This window comes from Primulina eburnea, chromosome 3 (assembly GCF_022965805.1).
Source record: "Primulina eburnea isolate SZY01 chromosome 3, ASM2296580v1, whole genome shotgun sequence".
NCBI classification, from domain to species: domain Eukaryota; kingdom Viridiplantae; phylum Streptophyta; class Magnoliopsida; order Lamiales; family Gesneriaceae; genus Primulina; species Primulina eburnea.
The window spans coordinates 50,285,820-50,309,974 of NC_133103.1; the positions used below are offsets into that span (position 1 = coordinate 50,285,820).

At 31.7% G+C, this 24,155-nt stretch overlaps 1 protein-coding gene across 1 annotated transcript; it reads right to left on the minus strand.

The window, feature by feature from the left end:
* Positions 1-6,680: 6,680 nt before the first annotated feature.
* Positions 6,681-9,472, minus strand: LOC140827816 (chalcone synthase-like). Its single transcript, XM_073190663.1, has 2 exons — positions 9,229-9,472; positions 6,681-7,836 (listed from the first exon to the last, which is right to left on the minus strand). Exons 1-2 carry the CDS (start codon positions 9,404-9,406, stop codon positions 6,842-6,844), a joined length of 1,173 nt encoding a protein of 390 aa, XP_073046764.1. The 5' UTR covers positions 9,407-9,472; the 3' UTR covers positions 6,681-6,841.
* Between the last annotated feature and the right edge of the window lie 14,683 nt (positions 9,473-24,155).

Here is a 24,155-nt window from a genome sequence, read left to right on the forward strand (position 1 = left end):
TATACAGATGATTTTAATGAGGATAAAATTCCTACAAAAGCAAGGCCTATAGCTATGGGGCTTAGACTTTTAAATTATTGCAAAGAAGAAATTGATAGTCTTCTTAAAAAAGAGTTAATCAGACCAAGTAATAGTCCTTGGAGTTGTCCAGCTTTCTATGTTGAAAATGCAGCCGAAATTGAAAGAGGAGCTCCAAGACTTGTTATCAATTATAAACCGCTTAATAAAGCATTAAAATGGATAAAGCATCCATTACCAAATAAAAGAGATTTACTAAATAGATTATTTAAAGGAAAAGTTTTCTCTTCTTTTGATTTAAAATCGGGATTTTATCAAATTCTTCTAAAAGAAGAAGATAAATATAAAACAGCTTTTACTGTACCATTTGGCCATTACGAATGGAATGTAATGCCATTTGGATTAAAAAATGCTCCAATAGAATTCCAAAATATAATGAATGAAATTTATAATTCATATATAGACTATATTATTGTCTATATAGATGATGTCCTTATATATTCTGATAATATTGATCAACATTTTAAACATTTAAATATATTTATTCAAGTTACTAAAACAGCTGGTTTGGCAGTAAATCAGAAAAAAGTAAAACTTTTTCAAACTAAGATAAAATTCTTAGGACATTATATTGAAAATGGAATAATAATTCCTATTGAAAGAGCAATTGTTTTTGCTGAAAAATTTCCTGATAAAATCACTGATGTAAATCAATTACAAAGATTTCTTGGAAGTCTTAATTATATAGGAGATTTTTATAAAGATCTCGCTCAAGATTGTAAATTATTATTTCAAAGGTTGAAGAAAAATCCTCAACCATAGACTTATAGTCATACTTTAGCAATACAAAAAATAAAAGAAAGAGTTAAAGAACTCCCTTGTTTATCTATTGCTAATCCAGAAGCATTCAAAATAGTTGAAACAGATGCCTCTGATATTGGATATGGAGGAATACTTAAACAAAAATTAGATAATACATCTAAAGAAATTCTTGTGAGATATACTTCTGGTACTTGGAATAATACTCAAAAGAATTATTCTACAATAAAGAAAGAAATTCTTTCAATTGTTAAATGTATTACAAAATTTGAAAGTGATCTTTTAAATAAGAAATTTTTATTAAGAGTTGATTGCAAATCTGCTAAAGATATTCTTTTAAAAGATGTTAAAGTAATAGCATCTAAACAAATATTTGCTAGATGGCAAGCTATATTAACATGTTTTGATTTTGATATTGAACATATCTCTGGAAAATCGAATTCTTTACCAGATTTTCTAACCAGAGAATTTTTGCAGGGAGCAACCTTGGAAAACGGTTCTAAAGAGACCAGCAACAGGAAAAAAGCCTATGAATAAGCCACCTTTTAAAAGAGGTGCTAATGTTCAGCAGCCTAATATGGCTACTACAGATGAAGAGAAATTTGATCCCATTAAAGAATTCGCAGATGATCCAACTGCATATGACATTCATTATTATAATAATGCTATATTTACCTTAAAGGGATCAAAAGAGGAATTAAAATATCCTTATCTAATTTCAGGATGTCTTCATTGATGTCCTGTTGACAAAGATCTAAAAGGTCTATCTCCAATTCATATAGCTCAAAGCTATTTAATTAAAGATTTACAACCCATATTGGGAAGAAAAACTCGTGATTATTTTGAAACTATTCTAGTCGAAACTGGCTCAGTTGAAATCCAACATATGGATCGCAATCGCGATTTTGCATTCTCTAAAATGATTATAAAGAAAATTATCACAGCGGCTAATTGGGGTTTACCTCTCGGACAAGCCAGACAATTAAACACTTTTCAGGCAATGCCAAATATGTTTAATTATCATGATTATATCATGGCATGTGATACAATTCTTATTTATGAGAATTCTCAAAGAAAACATTCATGGTGGATTAAATTCCAATTAGATGATATTCATCAATTTATCCATAATTTGCAGATGGCATAATATAATCGAAGGGTGGAGCATAAATATAATTATAAGACATAAACTAAAACTTACATAATCTTGCAGAAGTTTGACAAAGCAAAGCTTGAGAGAAATCTTCGAAATATTAAACCTTTTATTCAGAAAGAGAGTAGTTGTTTTTCGGTGTGTCCATTACAAAGGAAAACCTCTACTCTTATATTATTAAAACAATTGAAGAAGCGATTCCTTTAAAAGGAGGATACGACTCATTTAGTTTATTATCTCAAAAACTTGTTAATATTCACAAGCAAAATTACAAATTTATGCATTTGGGAATGATACAAGTAGGTTTAAAAGTAGAGCACCAAAATCAAATAAATCTTCAAAGTAATTAAAACACTAAAGCAACTAATTAATTAAATGTGCTCATGAGATTGGGCATTGCATTCTAGTTGACGGAGATAGTTGAGAAAAAAGGTGGTAGAAAATTAGTAAAAAAAAATTGAAATTACTAATAAATAGATGAATATATCTAATTATCAAATACGGGGTTGTGACATAATTATCTAATTATGGAGGATATCTTCTTAATTATGCTATCAATTATAAGATCAAATATTTATCGTATAACTAAAAGTTAAAATTCGTGGTAATGATGTTACTCTGGTCTTTTTAAATTGTAGGATATATCGAGCGTTATGTTTCGATTACAGACTTTCGAATACAAAAAAAAGCAAAAATTTGTGTGAGACGGTCTCACGGATCGTATTTTGTGAGACGGATATCTTATTAGGGTTATCTTTGAAAAATTATTACTTTTTATGCTAAGAGTGTTACTTTTATTGTGAATATCAGTAGGGTTGACATGTCTCACAGATAAAGATTCGTGAGACCGTATCACAAGAGACCTACTCCACAAACAATTACCATGTAATTAAAAAAACATGATTTGAATAATTCCATACAAAACCAAATGCACCCTTTAAAAAATTCCATTGTTGACTCAATCCTTCTAATATGAACCACCACGTCGATATTGTATCGAAGCTTATGGAATGGTGGAGTCCTATTCTAATCTGTTAAATGGAAAATGGGCCAAAAGTTTGGGCTGTGAATTTTATTTTTGATTGGGCCTTGATAAATTGGATATGATGGGCCAACAATCTTTTAATTAATGTGTGGTTGTTTTTTTATTTTTTATTTTGAAAAAAATTATTCGGGCTCTTATGTCGTTTTTCATAAATGGGTAGGAATATTTTAACTTCTTTGGCAAGTCATATTTATTTAATTTAGTAGAGTATAGGCTCATCACATATAATTTTTTTTAAAAAAAAAATAACTTGCCACATAAGCAGCATAATATAATGTGAATAAAATAATCTCGAGAAATAGATCGAACAGATGAAGTATGTGATTGTTTGACAAATAGTCAGTATTTCGATTCTTTCAACCAACACTTTATTGTTCGAGTTTGTCACACGGTATCAGAAGTTTATCAAGTACACACTGAAAAATAATAGTTCGAGCCTATGAAGTACATGATTGTTTGACAAATAATCAGGATTTCGATTCTTTCAACCAACACCTTTTTGTTCGAATTTGTCACACGGTATTAGAGGTTTATCAAGTACACACTGAAGAATAATAGTTCGAGCAGATGAAGTACGTGATTGTTTGACAAATAATCAGGATTTCTATTCTTTCAACCAACACCTTCTTGTTCGAGTTTGTCACACGGTATCAGAAGTTTATCAAGTACACACTAAAAAATAATAACTGCAAGTTCTCACGTTATAAAAAATTGAATAAAATGAGCACAAAAGAATGTAAGCACTCGTACAACTCGAGAAATAAGACGTAAATACATACAATAAGTTCAACTTTGTTTGCAACGACTTGTATGAGCATCAAGCGGAGCAAATCTTCTAATGGTAGATAAAACCATCTTCTAAAAAAGTTATGTCATTATCATCAACTATATATTCTAAATTAAATGTGATTATAGTTTTATCGAAAATTGTAATTGATGATCACGATAAAACATCATATCCAATCCAAATATTTTATTTCAACTTATTAATATATTTTTCAGTTATACATACATAAAATTAATCTTATAAATTAGTTATAGTAAAGTAGACAAGACATATAGCGATGACATGTTTTTGGCCACCTCCAAAAATAGTCGATGGCTTCGAGAATGAGAAGTTTGTTGAGTCGAAAGATTGTTATCTGGCCACGTTACCTCTGCCATTCACATGTTCAAACATTGGCCCCAAAACATTTTTAATAATATTTTAATTAATTTTAAACATCACATTCATTAAATTCATATAGATTTAATGTATGATTTTTAAAATAAAAATTTATGACATAAAGTAATATGTTATAAATATTATCGTAAAATTAATCAGTCCAATACTTTACTGTTGCATATATATTCATTAGAAAAAAGCATAATCAAGGTGCGAGGATGTTACACTGTAATATTAATATGCATGGAATTAGAATGGAACATTTTATCTAATAGCCTGACGTTAATTTTTCGTAAAAGTGCGGACGCGACATCTGACTTCTATCTAAATTACGGGAGTCTCTGAATTGATCGTTGGTTCTCGCCTTACCCGTTAGATGCTAAAGAAATTGAAGGGAGGATTGTTCAAGCCTATATATACAATTCTCAGGTTATTTTCAACCGATGTGAGACAATTACCGCACCCCTCTCATGCCCAGTAATGAACGTATGGAGCGTGGAGTTTACAAATAATCCAATTATGGGCAGAATGAGTGGCCTGACTATAGGCACAGAGACGGATCTACGCTAGGGCTATACTGGGCTGTAGCCCAGCCCATTTTTTTTTATTTAGCGACGGTTTTAGCGACGGTTATCAAAAACTGTTGCTACTTTTGCGACGGTTTTAGTAAACCTGTCGCCGATGTGGATCGGCGACAGCTTTATCAAAAACCGTCGCAATTATTAGCGACGGTTATTGCTAAAACCGTCGCTACATTATTAAAAAATAAAAAAAGGTGAATCGACGGTTTTAATTAGCGACGGTTTATTCAATAGAACATCATTACCACTTTGATGTTTATAATGCAGCAATAGATTTCATTTTGATGGAGTTAAATACTCGGTTCAATGAGTCATCGGTGAAACTTCTTTCTCTTAGTATAGCTTTAGATCCTAAAAATTCATTTGACTCATTTAACAGTGATGATATTTGCAAGCTTGCGAAGAAGTTTTATCCTGGAGATTTCACAGATCAAGAAATTGTTGTTTTGAAGTATGAATTGATACATTTATAAACTCGATGTGATGCAGAATTTAAAGGTTTCTACACTTGTTGAGTTGTGTCAGCAATTGACCGAGAGTGGACGGTCAAGTGTTTATGTTATGTTGACTAGATTGATTCATCTTGTTTTGACATTATCTGTGTCTACTGCCACTATTGAACGGGCTTTTTCAGCAATGAAGCATGTGAAGACGGCACTTCGCAATAAAATGGAGGATGACTTTCTTGCCGATTGTTTGACACTCTATATTGAACGAGATTTAGCTAAACATATTGATGTAAATTCTATTATTGATGAATTTTATGTTTTAAAATCCCGTAAGGCACAACTTCGTTGAACGATATAATGTACTTTTTTTTTTAATAATATATAACTTATCATATTGAGTTCAAGCCCACCCCAACTCTTATTCCTGGATTCGTCCCTGTATAGGCAGTCAACATATAACGATTGAACGTAAGCTCTGATACCAAGTTAAGATTGGGACTTGAGCTTAACTCAACCCCAAAAACTAGCTTAAGAGGGGAAGATTGTCCAAGCTCACATATACAACTCCCAAATTATTTATCCAACCGATGTGAGACAATTAATATATATATATATATATATATATATATATATAGTTTTGATATTCTGCACACCTACCGTGCACACCTTTGTGAGCACCGATGAAGTGTCACTCACCCATTGGATGTGATGAAATATATAAAAATTACGCATCCAATGAGTGAGTGACACCTCATTGGTGCTCACAAAAATGTGTACGATAGGTGTGCAGGATATCAAAACAATATATATATATATATATATATATATATATATATATATATATATATATATATATATATATATATATATTACTTTCCTTTGCAATTTTAATACATTTTTTCCATACTGATGTGATACCAACGTGTCTTTATGTCACGAGCTCTCACGTGAAACTACAACTAAATTACAAAACAGATTATTAAAACCGATAAATTTGACAGATATGTGATTAAAAATCAATTTTAATAATATAATAGACCACATCCTCTAATTTCGAGAATATAATAAATCAAAATCCCGTGTTGGTAAAATATAAATGACTTAGAAAAAATTTATTTTTTGATCTTCGTGATAATTTTTTTTATTACAACACACACGAAGAATGAAGATTAAATCCAAAAAATCGACTAATCCAACAGAAGATGTAAACATTGAAGTACAAGCTCGGTCTCATCTTCGTGTTAATTCTCAAGTACATACAAGTTTTTTTTTTTGGGTACGAATGGCAGACAAAGGGACATTAAATATCATATTACATTTGTCTCTCTTTAAAAAGAAATAAGTAGTATTTTACTTCACCTATTATTATTATTATTATTATTACTAGTACATCAAAAATAATTTCAAAAGATACCAACTTAATTACTAAATAAACTTAAATACAAACCCAAATAATAATAATAATAACAATAATAATTAATCCCCACACAAATTAATACAGGAACAATATTGCCAAATATATAACAAGTAAATAGTTTGAAAGGAACGATTACTTTTTATTGTATTTATGAAAATACATAAGAAAAAGGTTTACTTCTTCACATAACATGATCAATTGGTGGCCATACTATGTAACACCACCGTCTCCACCGTGAGTCCCGGCCCGAAGCCGAATAGCACGCCCCAGTCGAGACCCTCGCCGGTCGTGCTCAGCCCCTCCTTCGCCGAGGCCTTCCTCATCTCATCCAAAATGAACACCACACATGCACTAGACATGTTCCCGTACTCGCTCAACACATGCCTGGTGGCTCGAAGCTTCTGCGGATCGAGGCCTAGCCGCTCCTCGACCTGATCCAAGATAGCCGGCCCGCCAGGATGGGCGATCCAAAAAATCGAGTTCCAGTCGTCGATACTCAACGGATCGAAAGCCTCTCTCAAGCTCTTCTCGATGTTCTTGGAAATCAAGCCCGGGACATCTTTCAGAAGGTGGAAAGTTAACCCCACTTCACGCAAGTGGCCATCGATTGCACCCTCGCTGTCGGGTAAAATCGTCTGCGCAGCGGATATGATCTGGTAAAGCGGCCGCTCAACGGCCAACACCGGGTCGGAGCCCACGATCATCGCTGCTGCTCCATCTCCGAACAACGCTTGGCCAACTAGGCTATCCAAGTGAGTGTCACTCGGCCCCCGGAAGGTCACGACGGTGATCTCGGAGCAAATGACGAGGACTCTAGCGCCAGCATTGTTCTCCGCCAGGTCTTTTGCCATTCGGATGACGGTTCCCCCAGCGAAGCAGCCCTGCTGATACATCATGAACCGCTTGACGGAGGGGCGGAGACCGAGGAGCTTGGTGACCTGGTAGTCGGCGCCGGGCATGTCGACGCCGCTGGTGGTGCAGAAGATCAGGTGGGTGATCTTGGATTTCGGCTGCCCCCACTCCTTGATTGCTTTCTGCGCCGCTTCTTTTCCGAGCTTGGGCACCTCCGTCACTGCTATATCTTGCCTAGCATCGAGTGACGGAGCCATGTACGCACAGAGATTTGGGTTCTCTTTCAAATATTCCTCTGTTACATGCATGTAACGCTTCTTGATCATCGATTTTTCACCTGAAAATTTTATACATACATATTCAACAAGAATGAAGTTTAAAGATCAGATTCAGTAAGCTATAGCCGGCACGATTAATTATAAAAAATCATATTTTCTGTCCTAAAAACTTTAAATTTCATCACCAAATATACAGTTAAACAGGACAGTAAATAAATTAATTCGAGAAAATTTCATGGCGACATGTGATTTCAGAATAAGTCGGGTATTACATGAGTCAAACGGCGAGTAAAAAAGCAATCTTGTTTTTTCAAGACACGTGAAAATTCCATGTGCACCGTTTTGGTCAGGGTGGTATTATACCATTACTTATCCCGAAAATATATATAATATATCACATCGAAAATTACAATATAAAAAAATTTTATATCGAGCATATCTATTATACCAAAAAAAATCTTATATTTTTTAATTTTGTAATTTTATTGTTTAACAATATTATATATTTTTAAATTTTTATATATTGTTCCGATAATATACATATACAAAACTTTTCATATTTCGCATATATCATTATCACACCATTATTTTGTCGAAAAATTAGGTATCCTTACCACATCAAAATTTTTAAAATTCAATTAATTTAGTATTTTTTCGATATGATACCAAAAATTCGTTAGAATTTCTAACTTCTATTTTTGGCCTGGGTACTCTACGTGGCCAAAATTCTTCCGAAGATAAAATTGAGTTTGAATATATTCAACTTCTTTTGACCAGGGGGAGCATAAAAATAGGATCAAAAAAACAAAAAATCAACTGCTCGATATCATTAAATTTGAAATCATATGAATATTTTTCCCTCAAAATAAGTACCCATTTTTTCTCCAAGATACTCATCTCAATCAGAACAGAGTCAGGATCTTGGTTCAATATTATTAACAATATATTATATTATATTATAATTAATAAAAACAAAAAAAAAGACTACTAATTAACCGACAGTTAGAAATAATATGTCATAAAATTTGAACACGACTTATACATATCCAATAACATTGATGATTGATAGAAAAACGTCAGAAAAAATGACAAACTATAGCCATCTAAACATATAATAATAACATACAAAAATTAAAAAATTTACACAGAAATATATAAATATTTGTTTTTTGCCACACTGAGTGCTCCAAATATAAATCTCGACATAATTATATCTCACTGCTTAAATAATTTTAATACTCGAATATAATAGTAAAAATTGTACCTTTTTTACAATAAATTAAATCAGAAATCCAAAGCCAAATATGCATAAATTTTTTAAAAAATAAAAAGTTTTTCTTTATCCAAAACGATTCGATGTAAAGCTAACAAGCTAAAATCAAACTTATATTAACAATTAATCATGAAATTAATAAATTAATTAAGAACATAACAACCAAAAATGATCTTACACATGCGCTTAAACTTTTCTTTAAGCTCCGTTTTGTGTTCACTATCGGTGATTCGAAAGTAGTAATCAGGATACGTGCTCTGATCGACGCAATTCGCCGGAGTCGCCGTCCCGATGGCCAAAATCGTGGCCGGACCCTCCGCCCGTTGCGCCCTACGGATCGCCTCGACAGTCGTCATGTTCGCCGGAAAATGGTAGGTTGCGGTGGTTAAGGGATTAGCAACCTGGTGGAGTGAAATTTGGTAGTTCCCGAAATTTGAGGGAGCAAAAGTGGTATTTATAAGGGTGCATGCAATAGCCTGGTAGCTGAGAATCACGTGTGAGGAGAAACTACAACAACTTAGATGGCAGATTGGCACGTGACAGAGTAATTAATTATTTTTATTATTTTGTTTATTTTTTGGTTAAAAAAACCGATAGGGTTGGTTGGTTACGCTCCTCTAGCCTAAGTAATGCTATACATGTTGCGTTTTAGACTCGAGGTGGTAAGTGACACTAGTGTTGTTAACAAATTATATAGTTGAAATAATAAGTTTTAGAAGTGAGAACGTTCAAATCAATAACAGAAACTAGGGGTGTTCATCGTCGCTCGGTTCGGTTTTCGACTTTTATTTCGGTTTTCGGTTTTACAATATATAATCCGATATCCGAACCATTTTCTTCGGTTCGGTTCGGTTTTCTACCGAAATGGTTCGGTTATTTCGGTCGGTTATTTCGGTTTTGATACAATTATTTAAATTAATAATATAAATATATTATAAAATATAATATGTTATTTTTTAAATGATTTCTTAGTAAAATATTTAATATAAAGTACAAATAATTACATAAACAACAATCAACTAAGTATTATTCAAATAATGCTTCATTCACTAATATCATCTCAATAAATAATATAAAATAAAAATAACATTATAATTAATTAAATTCCGGTTTGCCGAAACCGAACCAATTAATTTCGGTTTTACATTTATATCCGAATTATAAAATTCGGTTTCCGGTTCGGTTTATTGTTTCGGTTTTTTCGGTTTGGATTTTCGGTTTTTTCGGTTTTATCCGAAGTTTGAACACCCCTAACAGAAACAATGAGATGTTTTAATAAATTCGGTGGATTAACATTATATTGTTGAACAACAAGATTAATCGAATCTAGTCGACCAGCCTCAGCATTCTTTGAACTCTTCTTGATTCTTATCTGAGAGGGAGTTGAGCGGGTGATTGATATGATCGTGACTCAGTAAGCGGGAGAAAATAATTCTCTCATATTTTAACATCGTTTTTTCAATGGGAATCTCGAATATAGCAGTGATAATGGGTATAAACAGAAATATTTCGATTTTCAGATTAAACAAGTGTTAATTATGAAATTCATGGCTAACTGATATTGATTTCTATATTTTTATCATTTAAGTGGTGAGGTCAGAATCAAGAATAACATGTATTAGGTAGGTTCATAACATATTTTCATAAAAATTTGTTCATTAACTTCAGTGCTTCAAAAATGCAGATTTCAAGAATCAGACTTTAAATATATCATATACGTGTTTTTTGGTTTTACATCACATTTTACATATTAGAAGTGGAAAGTTCACTTATTGTAATATGCTTAATAAGTTTATATAATATGCTTAATAAATTTATGATGGTGTTTGAAAAATGCTTTGTTGTTGATGGTGTTTGAAAAATGAGTACACCGTCTCACAGATAAAGATTCGTGAGATCATCTCACAAGAAACCTACTTAAGAAGATTTGAACTTACGTATGGGAAGTAATTTTCATATACAATACATACTTATTGATTTAGAAAAAAATTTTTTTTTTCAACGAACTTGTTCCATTTTTGAATTGATCTGATAATTTTTGTGCATTGTCATAAATTTTTTTGTTATTTGGATCCGATCAATTACTTACACAAAGTTGGATATATCAACATTTTTCATGCTTACATAATCATTTTCCAGTATCATATCAGCATTTTTCGAGTTATATAAACAATTCGTAAAAACAAGACTAAATACTTTATTGATTTAAAAAAATAATGAGACAAATCAGTGCACCAAAAAAATGTGTTTTCAAACGGAAAATCAGAAAAGGACTCAAGAATTATAATGAGATTAATTTAACCGTGATTCGGTCCCTAAGTCTAAACATAAATTAAGATTAATTCATCGATTGTACTATTAATTGTTCTAATTTCGTATCCAAAAATTATTGCATACTCAATTTAATTCATTTGTTACCTAAAATGGGTCATTAATTTGTTCTACAATTTCAACGTGTACCTATATTGGCTCAACATAATGTAACAGTTTGTAGCTAAAAAATTATAATTACGTACCTAATTTGATTCAATTTGTACTTAAATTCGTGCATTTTTGCTGTAACTTCAACAATATATACATATAAATATTGTTTAATTTTCGTATCTTACGATACGTTATAAATAATTTACCCAATTAACGTAATTGATATCCAAAATTCATAAATTTATGTCACAATTTCAACTATTACCTTTTTGAACCAAAAAAAGTCGGGAGCTAAAAGCCTAAAATGGTAAAACATGGACGAAGCTGAACGACTCGATAGATATTTGCAAAGACCGGTGTTTTTACCAAAGTTGGTTGATTGATATATACTACTTCATAATTAATAATCGTCGAAGGAACCAGTAACGAAGTAAAAACTAAAAATTCTACTATGACCGCTAAATAATCGACCGACTTTTATTCATTTGACACAAATGCACTCTTATTTAGTTCATTTGGCGAGATAAAGAAGCTATTACATACATTAAAATCCATTTGAACAAAAATATAAAATAAAAACAACGATATTTCTACCTTCAATTTTGAAATAGTGTAACACTATTCTTAGTTTATTTTTTTTATGGATTTTAATGTGTGTAATATAGTTTTTATTCTTGCTATATAAACCGAGTAAGATCATGACGTTGGTACCGAAAAATAATATTTGTCGGTTTTAACAGATTCCCAAAAAAAAAATACCAAAAATAAAGAAGAAATCAAAATTATTAGATAAAAATCAAATTTTTACAAATTACTACTATTAAAATTTACAACTTGTATACGTGTATAAATGTATACCTCTCTTGTATTTAATGGCTATATATTATATATAATATGCTTGGAAAATTAAATGATAATTAAATCGCACCAAATTAATAGCTAATAAATGAACGAATTTTTTATATTATCTCTGATATATATATATTATCTCTGATATATATATATATATATATATATATATATATATATATATATATATATATATATATATATATATATATATATATATATATATTGCATACAAGTGTCATATATAGCATTGATGTGGTGAAATGTGATACAGACAATTGTTTTGCGTACATAGTAGCCCCGTTGGACGTAGGTAAGCGAAGTGATTTTTCAAATTTATTTTAATTTTTTTAAAGTGAAAATTCCAAAAAATAAGTCCAAAATAATTATGCATTCGTATTTTTAATTCTAACTTTTTCGTAAATTATTTTTTTTTCTCAAAAATACTAACGTGATATAAAATATTATTATCATGTAGCTAAATTGATTAAGAAGCAAAGTCATGGAAAAATAAGACTGAAATTTGACTAATTGGCGTCAATTTTTAGGACCAAGTTTACTATTTTTTTATAATTAAATTCATGTGTACTAAGACATATTAATGAGTGTAGAAATTACAAATTATGTCATATATGACAAGAAAAACACGGAATCGATCTCTATTACAAAATAGAGATCGATTAGCGACCGATTCAGTTGGTATCAATAATCTTAGTCACAATTATGAGAGATCGATACAATTAATCGGTCTCGATCATATTTACGTCATCTGTCTCTGTATCGTTCAAAAAATAATACGTGATATAATACAAAAATTATGTATCGTTCAAAAGATAATACGTCAAATAAAGTATGAAAATGGAAATCTGATTTCACTAAAAGTCGATCAAATCTTGGTTTACAAAGCATTTTCGATCAACTGCTCGTACAAGCCAAAACTTGGAGAAGCCAGTTTGATTTTATTTTATTTAAAATTTTAATTGTTATCATTTCATTCTGAAATCGACAATTTAATATATATATATATATATATATATATATATATATATATTTTTTTTTTTTTTTTTTTTTTTCAGACAATCACTAAAATACAAAACTAGAACTGCTGTCAGGCTAGGTAGGCGGTCGTATCACGGCCCGACCTAGAAGAGGGTTTTATTATTATTATTATTATTATTATTATTATTATTATTATTATTATTATTATTGTATATTTAACTTTTTATGTGATTTTTTTTAAAAATGATTTTCATGATTAGTTCACTTTATATTTAAAATCTCTTAATTTTTATCTATAATTTTTGTAGTTTAGTCATCTTTTGGAAGTTGAGATGTTATTAATTTTGATAGTTTTGCATACCATCAAAATGTTATTTTATTTTAGTACTTGAGTAATATTATGTGAAATCAATAAGAGTTTGCGAGTAAAGTAATTTTTTTATATGAAAAAATTGATTGTTATAATTACTGATTGATAAATTGTCAGAAAATTTGATTACATAAATTTGATAAATATTTATGTTTATAAAACAGCTAGACGAGAGTATTTTTGTAATTATTTTAAATATTTATTGACTTGTTATTGATGGAATATAACATTCTTATATATTTATATATTTTAATTAATTTATTTTTCATAAACTGAACTTTAAGATTATTTATCACAACAAAAGAGTTCCATTTTAACAATTCCTTCTAGCCTCAGCCAAAAATGTACAACTTTGCTAAGATATTATATAATTTTCAGGCAACCCATCATATAACTTCTCTTCTATATTACATGACTAGGTTTCGTGTGAGACCGTCTCACGGATCTCAACCCGTGAGACGGGTCAACCCTGCTCATATGCACAATAAAAAGTAATACTCTTAGCATAAAAAGTAATATTTTTTCATGGATTATCCAAATACAGATCCGTCTCATAAAATGTGATCTGTGAGATCGTCTGACACAAGTTTTTGTCATATTACATATCATAATATAAAAATTTCAAAAACATTTTTTTTATATATCTTCACAAAATGGAATAGACCCTCCTAAAGAAATTTAGGTTGCATGAACGTAAAATGGTACGGCCACGTATGCACATTGGGACATGTTAACGTGTCCCTCAAACACATCCACTTGTCTATTTTTTCACTCACCCAACTACCCTAAATAAAATCTTAAAAGTCCTTCTTAAAAAAAATTTGAAATTGTTGAAATAATATATTTTAATATGAAAAAAGTAATAGTTGAATATTTGAATGTTGAAAATAAGAATTGTAAAGTTAGAAATTTGTGTGTGATGATGTAGGTAATGATGTATTTTATTTTTGGATTATGTGTAATGAAACTCTATAAATAGATCTCTCATTTGTGAAGAAAATCACAATTGAGTAGAGAGAAAAATATTATAAAGTGTGTAGTTTGGTAAATTTTGAGAGTTTGAGATTTTTACTTTTTACCATAAATTTTTACTTTTTCACAACACGTTATCAGCACGAAGCTCTAAAAGTCTTACATACTATTCCAAGCTCCAAACAGAAGAAAAAGGTAACAAAAGTAATAATATTTATTTTACTGTTATTTATTTATTGTGTATTTATTTAATATACAATATAATGTTATTATTAGAAATAATAAAAATAAATTTTTCATAAACTTGTTATAAATCCTGGGAGGATGTTAAGACGACATCCCACACTCCCGATAAGGGATACGACAAGTATAAAAGCCTATAAGGTTTTTAAACAAAAAGTAATAATATTTATTTTACTGTATTTATTTAATATACAATATAATGTTATTATTAGAAATAATAAAAATAAATTTTTCATAAACTTGTTATAAATCCTGGGAGGATGTTAAGACGACATCCCACACTCCCTGTAAGGGATACGACAAGTATAAAACCTATAAGGTTTTTAAACAAAATAAATTATGACACTCATTATAATATTATGATATGATATACATAATTATTTAAACATGTCTAATATTATATACATCATATTATTACCATAAAATTATACAAATACATACATTTATTTTTTGTACACCAACGGTCATAAACGGTAACAAACGGCTAGTTTTTGCCCTATAAATATCATCTCACAAACACATTCAATCACTCCAACTTTCTCTTCTTCTCTAAAAATTATTCATCATCAAATTTTTCGAAGAAAAAAGAAGATGGCTTTCTCAAGGATATTTTTAATTATTTTGGTTATCATACTCACGAGTCTTGTATTTATCGGAGAATATCCTCCTCGTGCGTTTTCTTTATTTTTACAAATACTTGTACTTGTTGTTTATCTATTACTTTGTATTGCAATATTTATTAACTAATAAAATGCATCGTAATTTTTTTTTAGTACCACCATGTCAAATTTAACAAAGCTCGAATTTATTGCGCTCGACATCACGGGAAAGAATTATATGCCATGGACTCTAGATGTAGAAATGCATCTTGAGTCATTGGGTCTAAGCGAGACCATTAAAGAAAATGACATATGCACGTCACAAGAAAAGGCAAGAGCCATGATATTTTTGCGTCGACATCTCGACGATGGATTGAAATGTGAATATCTGACTGAAAAAAATCACATGGCTTTGTGGAAGGGATTAAAAGAAAGATTTGAACATATAAGGGAAGTTATACTTCCGACCGCCCGGGATGAATGGAACACACTGAGATTCCAAGATTTTAAAAAAGTCAGTGATTACAATTCGGCGATGTATAGAATAATCTCGCAATTAAAATTTTGTGGACATGAGGTCACAGAATCTGAGATGCTTGAAAAAACATTTCCACGTTTCATGCATCAAATATTACTCTACAGCAACAATATAGAGTACGTGGATTTGCGAGATATTCTGAGCTCATCGCCTGTCTTCTTGTGGCGGAAAAGAACAACGAGCTATTAATGAGAAATCATCAGTCCCGACCCACTGGATCAACAGCATTTCCAGAAGTAAATGCTGTAAGTAAAAATGAATTTATACCTGGAAACCAAAATCAATTTCAAAGACAAGGTTTTGGTCGTGGACGTGGACGTGGACGTGGACGTGGACGTGGAATTGGTCGTGGTCGTGGACGCGGCCGTGGTTTTGAAAATAATAGAGATAATTATAACTCATCTCAAAAGAGCGTCCCAAACCATCCACAGAAAAGACATCATGAGAATACAAGTGTTAATGAGAATCACTCAAAAAGATATGAAAGTTCTTGTTACAGATGTGGTACTCCAGGACATTGGTCCAAAGTTGGTCGAGCCCCTTAACACCTTTGTAAACTTTATAAAGAATCATTAAAGGGGAAAGAAAAGGAGACCAACTTCACTGAACGCAGTGACCGTTTGAGTGATTCAACTCATCTTGATTCTGGTGATTTTATGAATGATTTCTCTGGAAATGATCAACATGTTGGTGGGATAGAAATGAACAATTTTGATGCTGCAGATTTTCTCAATGATTTTTCTGAAAATGAACAATATAGTGGTAGAATATAAATGTACAATAATTTGTTTTTCATGTATTCATATAATAATGTTTTATTGTACAATTATGATATGTGTTATATTTATATATGTATTGTCAGTAATTTTATTTCATTGCATATTTTTTTGAAGTTCAAATATGGAAAATGCTATGAGCAAAGCTGAAGTTTGCATACCCGATAGTGGTACAACGCACACTATCCTCCGAGATAAAAGATATTTCTTGGAACGAAAACCAACAAAAACGACGGTGAACACAATATTAGGTCCTGTAGACTTGATTAAAGGATGTGGTAAAGCACAATTTTTGTTACCTAATGGTACAAAATTTTTGATCAATGATGCTTTATATTCACCACAATCGAAAAGAAATTTGTTGAGTTTTAATGATATATATTCCCATGGGTATGATACTCAAACAATGAATGAAGGGAATGTGAAATATATGTGTCTTATCACATATAAATCAGGAAAGAAATATGTTATTGAAAAACTATCAATGCTCCCTACTGGATTGCATTATACACATATAAGTCCCATTGAATCAAACATGGTAGTTGATAATTCCTCGATATTAACCAATTGGCATGATCGATTGGGACATCCTGGTTCAACAATGATGCGAAGAATTATAGAAAATACACATGGTCATCCACTGAAAGACCAGAAGATCTTTCAGAATAATAAGTTTCAATGTAAAGCATGTTCTCTTGGAAAACTTATTATAAGACCATCACCAGTCAAAATCCAAACTGAATCACCAATGTTTCTTGAACGTATTCAGGGTGATATTTGTGGACCAATCCATCCACCATGTGGACCATTCAAATACTTTATGGTATTGATTGATACCTCCAGTAGATGGTCACATGTATGTTTATTGTCAACTCGAAATGTTGCATTTGCAAGATTACTTGCTCAAATAATAAAATTGAGGAATCAATTTCCCGATTATACAATCAAGAAAATTAGACTTGATAATGTTGGTGAATTTACTTCCCAGACTTTCAATGATTATTGTATGTCTATGGGAATCATTGTTGAGCATCCTGTTGCTCATGTACATACACAGAATGGATTGGCTGAATCATTGATTAAACGTCTGCAAATGATTGCTAGACCAATGATTATGAAAACAAAGCTCCCTATTTCTATATGGGGACATGCAATTTTACACGCTGCTTCATTAATTCGCATCAGACCAAGTGCATATCATAAATACTCCCCATTGCAGCTTGCATTTGGTAAAAAACCAGACATTTCTCATCTGAGAATTTTTGGATGTATGATGTATGTGCCTATTGCACCACCACAACGAAAGAAAATGGGACCTCAAAGAAAGGTTGGAATTTATATCGGTTATGATAGTCCATCAATCATTCGATATCTTGAACCTCAGACAGGAGATGTGTTCACAACAGGTTTTGCTGATTGTCATTTTAATGAGGAAATCTTCCCAATGTTAGGGGGAGAACAAAAACATACCGAAAAAGAAATTACATGGTATGTATCATCATTGTTACATCTGGATCCAAGAACAAAACAATGTGAAAAAGATGTACAACAAATTGTACACTTGCAAAGAATAGCAAATCAAATACCAGATGCATTTGCAGACACAAAAGGGGTAACTAAATCATATATACATGCTGCAAATGCCCCTACTCGAATTGAAATTCCAAAGAAACAAATGGAAGATACTCATGATGTCATTAAACGCCTGAAGCGTGGAAGGCTAGTCGGTTCCAAGGATAAAAATCCTCGAAAAAGAAAATTCATAGAGAAACATGATGATCACAAAATAGAGAATATTGTTCCTGAAGAAACACATGATGATGAAAATGTTCTGTCAGAACCACAAACTGACGAGAATCATGAAATCTCTATCAATTACATTAATACTGGAAAAATATGGAACCGAAAAGATATAGATGAAATTGATGATATATTTTCTTATAATGTGGCAATCGACATCATAAATGATAATGAAGATCATGAACCAAAATCTTTTGGTGAATGTAAAAATCGGCAGGACTGGATAAAATGGAAAGAAGCCATCCAGGTCGAATTGGATTCGCTAAATAAACGTAATGTTTTTGGACCTATAGTCCTTACACCTGAAGGTGTAAAACCTGTTGGATACAAATGAGTTTTTATTCGAAAGCGAAATGAGAAAAATGAAATAGTAAGATATAAAGCTCGACTTGTTGCACATGGTTTTTCTCAAAGGCCTGGAATTGATTATGAAGAAACGTATTCTCCTGTGATGGATGCAATTACGTTTCGGTATTTGATTAGCTTGGCGGTATCTGAAAATTTAGAAATGCGTCTTATGGATGTTGTTACAGCTTACTTATATGGATCAGTTGATAGTAATATATATATGAAAATCCCTGAAGGATTTAAGATGCCTGAAGCACAAAGTTCAAAACCCAAGGAATGTTATTCTGTGAAATTACAAAGATCATTATATGGGTTAAAGCAATCAGGTCGAATGTGGTATAGTCGACTAAGTGATCACTTGATGAAAAAGGGATATGTAAATAATTCAATATGCCCTTGTGTTTTTATTAAGAAAACAACATCCGGATGCGTAATTATTGCTGTATATGTTGATGATTTAAACATCATTGGAACGAATAAGGAAATTCAAGAAGTTGTGTCATACTTGAAGGAAGAATTTGAAATGAAGGATCTTGGAAAAACCAAGTATTGTCTGGGTTTACAAATTGAACAAAAAGAATGTGGAATGTTTGTTCACCAGACAAATTATACAGAAAAGATCCTTAAACGTTTTAATATGGATAAAGCAAATCCTTTAAGTACTCCAATGGTTGTTAGATCATTAAACATAGAAAAGGATCCATTCCGTCCATGTGAAGATGATGAAGATATTCTTGGTCCAGAAGTACCATATCTAAGTGCCATCGGTGCCCTTATGTACCTTACAAATTGTACAAGGCCTGATATATCTTTTGTCGTGAATCTGTTGGCAAGATTTAGCTCATATCCAACAAAGAGACACTGGAACGGAATTAAACATATATTCCGTTATCTACGAGGAACGACAGACTTGGGACTTTTGTATTCAAAAGATGCTAATCCAAGTATAATTGGTTATGCCGATGCTGGATACTTATCTGATCCACACAAGGCACGTTCCCAAACTGGATATGTATTTACTCGTGGAGGCACTGCAATATCTTGGCGTTCACAGAAACAAACGCTCGTAACAACTTCATCAAATCATGCCGAGATTATTGCACTACATGAAGCAAGTCGTGAATGTGTGTGGTTAAAATCAATGACCCAACATATCCAAATTTCATGCGGATTATCATTTGATGAGAAGCCTGTGATACTATATGAAGATAATGCTGCATGTGTTGCTCAAATGAAAGAAGGATACATAAAAAGCGACAGAACTAAACATATTCCTCCTAAGTTCTTCGCATTCACCAAGGAGCTTGAGAAGAATAAATGTATTGATGTTCGTCACATTCAATCAAGTGAAAACTCATCAGATCTCTTCACAAAGGCACTACCTACGTCAATATTCAGAAAGCACATATATAATATTGGGATGCGCAATCTACGAAATTTGTGAAGAGTTGTTCGTGTCAACATGAGGGGGAGTTCACGTGACTGCACTCTTTTTCCCTTACTATGGTTTTTATCCCAATGGGTTTTTCCTAGTAAGGTTTTTAACGAGGCAGTACAAAACACGTAATGAAGACATCATCGTATCATGATCATCATCACAAGGGGGAGTGTTGAAATAATATATTTTAATATGAAAAAGTAATAGTTGAATATTTGAATGTTGAAAATAAGAGTTGTAAAGTTAGAAATTTGTGTGTGATGATGTAGGTAATGATGTATTTTATTTTTGGATTATGTGTAATGAAACTCTATAAATAGATCTCTCATTTGTGAAGAAAATCACAATTGAGTAGAGAGAAAAATATTATAAAGTGTGTAGTTTGGTAAATTTTGAGAGTTTGAGATTTTTACTTTTTACCATAAATTTTTATTTTTTCACAACAGAAATTGGTAATAGTTAAACAGAAAATAACGCTAATTTTGTACAACCCAACATCGAATTAATCAAAATTTTTACATGCACAATAAGGTAATAAAATTTTCAGATGCTTGCATTCATCTTAAAATTTAAATTTTCATCCAAGAAACACTATATATATATGTGTGTGTGTGTGTGTGTATAACATTAAAATTGTGATCCAATAAACATTAATAAAACTTCGTGAAAATAATCCAAAATCACAAGAAATCCAAGAGTTTGGTTGGTGTTCATATATTATGCCTAAATATTAGATGGACCCAAGCTATTTTATACCATCTCTTCATTACTTATTTAAGCTAGCTACATGTGATGGAGAATTATCAATAGGTTCCGTGGCGGACCCTGGAATATGACTATGTTCGGACTAGAATTTTAAAATCTAGAATATTTTAATATTTTAAATTGATCTATCCGGGACTAATATCATATTAATCCAAAATTATACAAATTTACAAACAACTTTTTTTTTAAAAAAAATATTTGGCTAATACATGTGATGACTCTGCCACTGAATAGGTTCCTAGAGGCGCAAATGCATATTTTCCTTCCATGGAGTGTAAATATATATTTTTTTCCTAATTTATTCGAGTTTCTCGTATTTAAATTTCCGACATAATAATATTTTTTTCATCGTGCATGCATGTATATTCATGTAATTCTCTTTTATTATATTTCATTTAATCAAAATGGAAATTTGCAACGACGGTAAAAAAATTGGTATAGTTCTCAAATCAAGAGTGACACATGGTAAATTTTTTCGTCAGATGTTAATACATACAGTATCTAGCTAGGGACGGAGTCAGAAAATAGAAGTGGAGGATAATAAGAAATATTAGAAGGGAAAATGAAAAATATAAATATTTTTAAGTCTTTAATCAATAAAAATAAAAAATTGAGGAAACAGTCGTACCCACCCGCCGGTGGTTGTACTTGGGTCTATTATGTTTGCTACTTATTCTTTGTCAAAAAAAAGAACCGACAGTAGACCTCAACAATGTGGCATTTATTGAGTTTTGTTTGAACCCTTTTTTTTGCAGGAACAACCAACCCTTGGAGCTCAACTAACACAGCCAATGGACAATCTTAGGTTGTAAAAATCGACTTCTTGTACTTTTGAGAGAGTTGCAATGATATTGTGTGATGGCTAATTGAATGTTGATAGTTTGATTGTGGTCCAATCTTCACGTTAGTTGGTTATTTTTTATTTTTAAAATGAACTGAACCGACTGATGTTTAAGAATCAGTGAATGGACTCACTAAGCCGGAATCACTGATGATACTCCTGTAAGGGCCCTGGGTCATCATTGACCCGAGATATCAATTGGATAGCCTAGATCAGAAGCCAGCTTCTGAGGCACTTCTCCTCTTCCTGGGCAGTCATCATAGCCCGGGCTCTCATACAAGTATCCGGGTAACCGACTGTCCGGGCCACCTCGAGAATTGCACCACACTTGAGTATGATTGATACATGGAGTCTAATCTGTGAGAACAACTTGGGCTTGGAGCGTCCTAGAAGCCATCAGAAGCTAGAGTATGGGCAACCGACTTGCCATACTTAGTAGGTGGACACTGAAATCGAGGTACCTACTCCATTTTCTACTATAAATAGCAGGTATTAATGTTATTTAAGGATGCTGAAATCTTTAAACTCTAAGCATTACACATATTTTCTCTCAAATATTGCTTGTATTCATCCTCAACCTAGACTTTAGCATCAGAGTGGCTACGTCGGAACACCCCTCTGACGTCCATTCACGAGTTCTTTTCATTGTTTGCAGGTGCTATCACAGCCATTATCTTCACTCAAAATTCCCAAACATTATAAATTGTTGATTTGATCCGTTGGAGCTCTTTACTCGATTCACCCATTTCAGCGCGATCACATCAACTAACTAACTCTATTATAATAGAGCGGGCTTTACGCAATCAATCAGATTAGATAGATATCCCTTCAACACAACATAGGTTATCGAAAAAATCTCGGAGACCCACCAAAGTACGAGATGTTTACTGTTCTAAATTTTTGTATGGACGTGTCAAACACAAGCACATACCAAAGTGAAACAAAATTGTGAACCTAACTTCTAAACAAGTGAAGTAGGTCTCGATTCGATTGTGATGGGTTCGAATATTTTCGGTCTGATGCATCTAATTTTTTTTTTTTTTTTAACGAATTGACTTGGAGTAGGGAGGGAAGTCCTTGAATGACATAAACACATGACTGAATCAATAATAAGAATTGAAATACACAAGTTGAAAATTTAAAGAGCGATATTTCATGACTAACTGATATCGATATAGGGGAAAGACGAGAGACTTGAGAGCTGGGGAGGAGATAACCCAAAAAATGCAATATTTTGTAACAAAATTTATTTTTGAGTCTCGTCTTAGACCTGAGCATGAGGCGATTGACTCACTCGACTTATATCAGATACAATATGCTTCCAAGGGATTGTTTCCAGCTTCCTACATGACCTTGTCCATGATACAAGGATCAGTTACTACTTGATCTGTCCAACTGTTGAGTCAGCTAACACATGAATGTTATGAAATAAAGGTTTGGTTAAATTCATTTTAATTCAACTGTACAAGGATTTTGTCGGAAAAAAAATAAATATAAATAAATATTTGTTTTGAGTTCAGCCTTAATTGGGCTGGTTAATGGGCCTTATGTTTTTACAGGTCTGTAACGGAACCCAATGAAGTTTGGACCTGTCCATTCACTGTTCAGTCCAATATAGACCCGTTGCATGTGTTCATATTTTCTTCACACAAAATGAAAAATATCTGCATTCAAAAGAAATGAAAAATTTTGCTTGCATGTTTTTATATAGAATGAATTAAAAATAAATAAGAAAGCTTAAACTAAAAATTTCTTATATATGATAATAACTCTTGTGAGATATTCTCACAAATATTTTTTCGTGAGACAGGATCAACTCTACCCATGTTTATAATCAGAAATTACTTTTTACGTCAATTTTTTTTTTATATTGTAAATATGAGTACTGTTGGTTCGTCTCACGAAAAAAGATCTGTGAGACCGTATCATAAAAGTAATATTACAATTTACAAAACGACATGATATTAAGAGAAAAGTGTGAATGAATATTTTTTTAACACATTTTGGCATCTATGCCATTCGATATATTTCAGATTTTACAAAATGTGAGTAGATATCTTTTGATCCTTGAAAATTTACAAAATTTATTTCCTCTTTTCTAAAAAAAATTCTTATAGACTTTTACCTTTTATTCTTTTTACGA

What these genes read in the sequence shown, in the direction of transcription:
- LOC140827816 (XM_073190663.1), bottom strand. Translation starts at nt 9,406, where the DNA reads ATGACGACTGTCGAGGCGATCCGTAGGGCGCAACGGGCGGAGGGTCCG. An exon ending in AGAAAAGTTTAAGCGCATGT is followed by an intron (nt 7,837 to 9,228) that starts GTAAGATCATTT and finishes TAAAATTTTCAG; the next exon opens with GTGAAAAATCGATGATCAAG.